This window comes from Arachis hypogaea, chromosome 19, assembly GCF_003086295.3.
Source record: "Arachis hypogaea cultivar Tifrunner chromosome 19, arahy.Tifrunner.gnm2.J5K5, whole genome shotgun sequence".
Taxonomy (NCBI): Eukaryota; Viridiplantae; Streptophyta; class Magnoliopsida; order Fabales; family Fabaceae; genus Arachis; species Arachis hypogaea.
The window spans coordinates 12023849-12026378 of NC_092054.1; the positions used below are offsets into that span (position 1 = coordinate 12023849).

General features: G+C 29.3%; 1 protein-coding gene across 1 annotated transcript; it reads left to right on the forward strand.

Annotated features, from left to right (window-relative positions):
* The first annotated feature begins 273 nt into the window (after positions 1 to 273).
* Positions 274 to 1443, forward strand: LOC112775633 (zinc finger A20 and AN1 domain-containing stress-associated protein 1). The gene has a single exon (XM_025819405.3). It carries the CDS (start codon positions 815 to 817, stop codon positions 1316 to 1318), a length of 504 nt encoding a protein of 167 aa, XP_025675190.1. The 5' UTR covers positions 274 to 814; the 3' UTR covers positions 1319 to 1443.
* Positions 1444 to 2530: the final 1087 nt, after the last annotated feature.

Sequence of the window (2530 nt, forward strand, 5' to 3'; positions counted from 1 at the left end):
TAATTTGATTCTAAAATAATTTTGTATGAAATTAATATCTTTAAAAAAATATTTTTATCTATATATCAACACATGATTAATAAGTAGTTTTTTTTTTTTTTACCAAAAATAGGAGACTCGAACCCACAACTTTTTAATTGAGTATGAGGAGATTATGTCATTTGAGTTATAACTCATTGGCACATTATTAATAAGTAGTTGAGTAAAGATACATTTATAATTATAATAGTATACGATTTTATTTTGATGCATTTACGAAAATTATGAATGATTATGTACTCAAATTTATTCTTTAGTATATAATTGTGATTGGATACAAAGAAAATCTGTAATTGTTTATTGAATTAGATATTTCAACGTTATAAATGAAAGTATTATTCATAGTACAATAAATTAAAATAAAATCTTCAATAAAATCTTACCACTAAAAAAGTTTAACGAATTAAATATTCCTAGCACAACCGACTTAATGAACGACATAATAGTAATCTCTATGTAGAATACCGAACCCGACATTAAAATCTTTCACTATTAACAAAAAATTAAAATATAAATTAAAACATTTAAAAGATAAAAAAGGAAAGCAGAGTAGGAAGCAAATCAGCAACATCTTTATCTTAATTCCACACGAAAATCTGGGGTAGATTCTTCGGATACGCCATTATAAAGCTACCAAACTTAGCACCACCGTCACGTAATTCCCACTCTTCAAATATCTCTCTCTCTTTCTCTGAAACCCTAACACAAAACACAAACAAGTGAAACATAAACAACCACCGTTTTCGCTTTCTGGGTCACTGAAGCATTTCATCGAATGGCTTCTGAGCATAACAACGACAACAGCACAAGCTACCAACCTTCGGAGCCAAGACCATGCGCCAACGGTTGCGGCTTCTTCGGCACCGCCGGCAACAGAAACCTCTGCTCCAAGTGCTTCAGAGATCTCTTCCTTGAAGAACAGCGTGCCGCTTCAGCCAAAGTCGTCGTTGAGAAAACCCTTCTCCATGGCTGCGTTGCTTCCGGGTCCTCTCCTTCTTCGGACACCACCGACTCCTCTGTCGTTCCTGCGGCGGAGCCTCCTTCTTCCTCCGCTGCCGCAGCAGCGCCTTCCGGTCCCGTGAAGCCCTCGAACCGGTGCCGTGGTTGCAACAAGAAGGTTGGGCTGACGGGTTTCGTTTGCAAGTGTGGAGCGACGTTCTGCGGGGTTCACCGTTATCCAGAGAGGCACGATTGTCCGTTTGATTTCAAGGGCGTTGGACGTGACGCGATTTCCAAGGCTAATCCTGTTGTGAAAGCAGATAAGCTCGACAAGTTTTAGGTTTCTTAATTGGATTTGTATTATGATGGGTTGATCAATTCTCTTTGTTTTAGGCCACTTGAGAATTTTAGGGTGTTAGATTGATAGTTCTGTTTAGGAATGAAAAGGATCAATATTTTTTAAAAGTAGTTTTTTTTTTTTTTTTTTTTTTTAACCAAAGATACAAGATTCAAATCCGTAACTTCTTATTCTTAATTAAGTATGGGAAGACTATACATTTGAGCTATTACTCATTGGCTTTAAAAGTAGTTTATATAAATTAATTTTTAAAATATAATTTTTTAAAAATTATATTATTTATGTTTAATAAATTAAATTAAAAATAATTTTTAATAAATATAAATAACAACAATTGTGTTTGGTAAAATAGTTTTTAAAATTTAAAATATTATAATAGATATAAATACAAGTATTAAATTTAGTCACAAAAAAATACAAATATTAAATTTGAAAGTTAGTTAATATATAAGGTTATATTAGACGTTTAAATTTTAAAAAGTACAAGATAATTTTAAAAAATTTTACCTTAGTTATTTTTAGAAATATTTTGATCTTTTAAAAATTGCAAGTACAATCATATGATCCTTTTAATTTACTAAACATAAAATAAAGATAGGAGGGTCTAAAGAATTTGGTTTTAGTAAAATATTGGGATGAAGAAGATGAAAAAAATAGTATTTTATAAATTTTATAAAATTTTTAATGGAATTAATTTTAAATCTAATGATTGGTTAGATTTGTCAAGTAGAGTTAATCTTTTATGGTTATAAATCTTGTTTAAATTAGGAGCAAATTATTATATTAAGTCAAGGGGAACAAAAAATTACACAAATTCGCCAAACCAAAAATTATTTCCTGAATCAACCATGTTTATATGTAATTCAAATCAACTAAATTCGAACTTGATCTACACATAATTCGAATCATGTTGCTTCGAATTATATACAAAATTCACACATACTAATTCGAATAAACCTGATTCGAATTACACACCTACAATAATTTAAATCAGGTTTATTCGAATTACACCTCATTTATTAAAAAAATTAATAATTTATTAAAAAATTTATTTAAAAAAATAATAATTTAAAATTATAAAAATATATATTTTATGTCATGCATTAAAAAAAGCTAACAAAATATTTAATTACGAGACTTCTTTAAATTATTAATGAGCTATCAATTCGAATTTCATACAATATTCTTTTGTCC

Bases quoted from the DNA above. Each gene is read 5' to 3' on its own strand.
- LOC112775633 (XM_025819405.3), top strand. From the start codon at position 815: ATGGCTTCTGAGCATAACAACGACAACAGCACAAGCTACCAACCTTCG.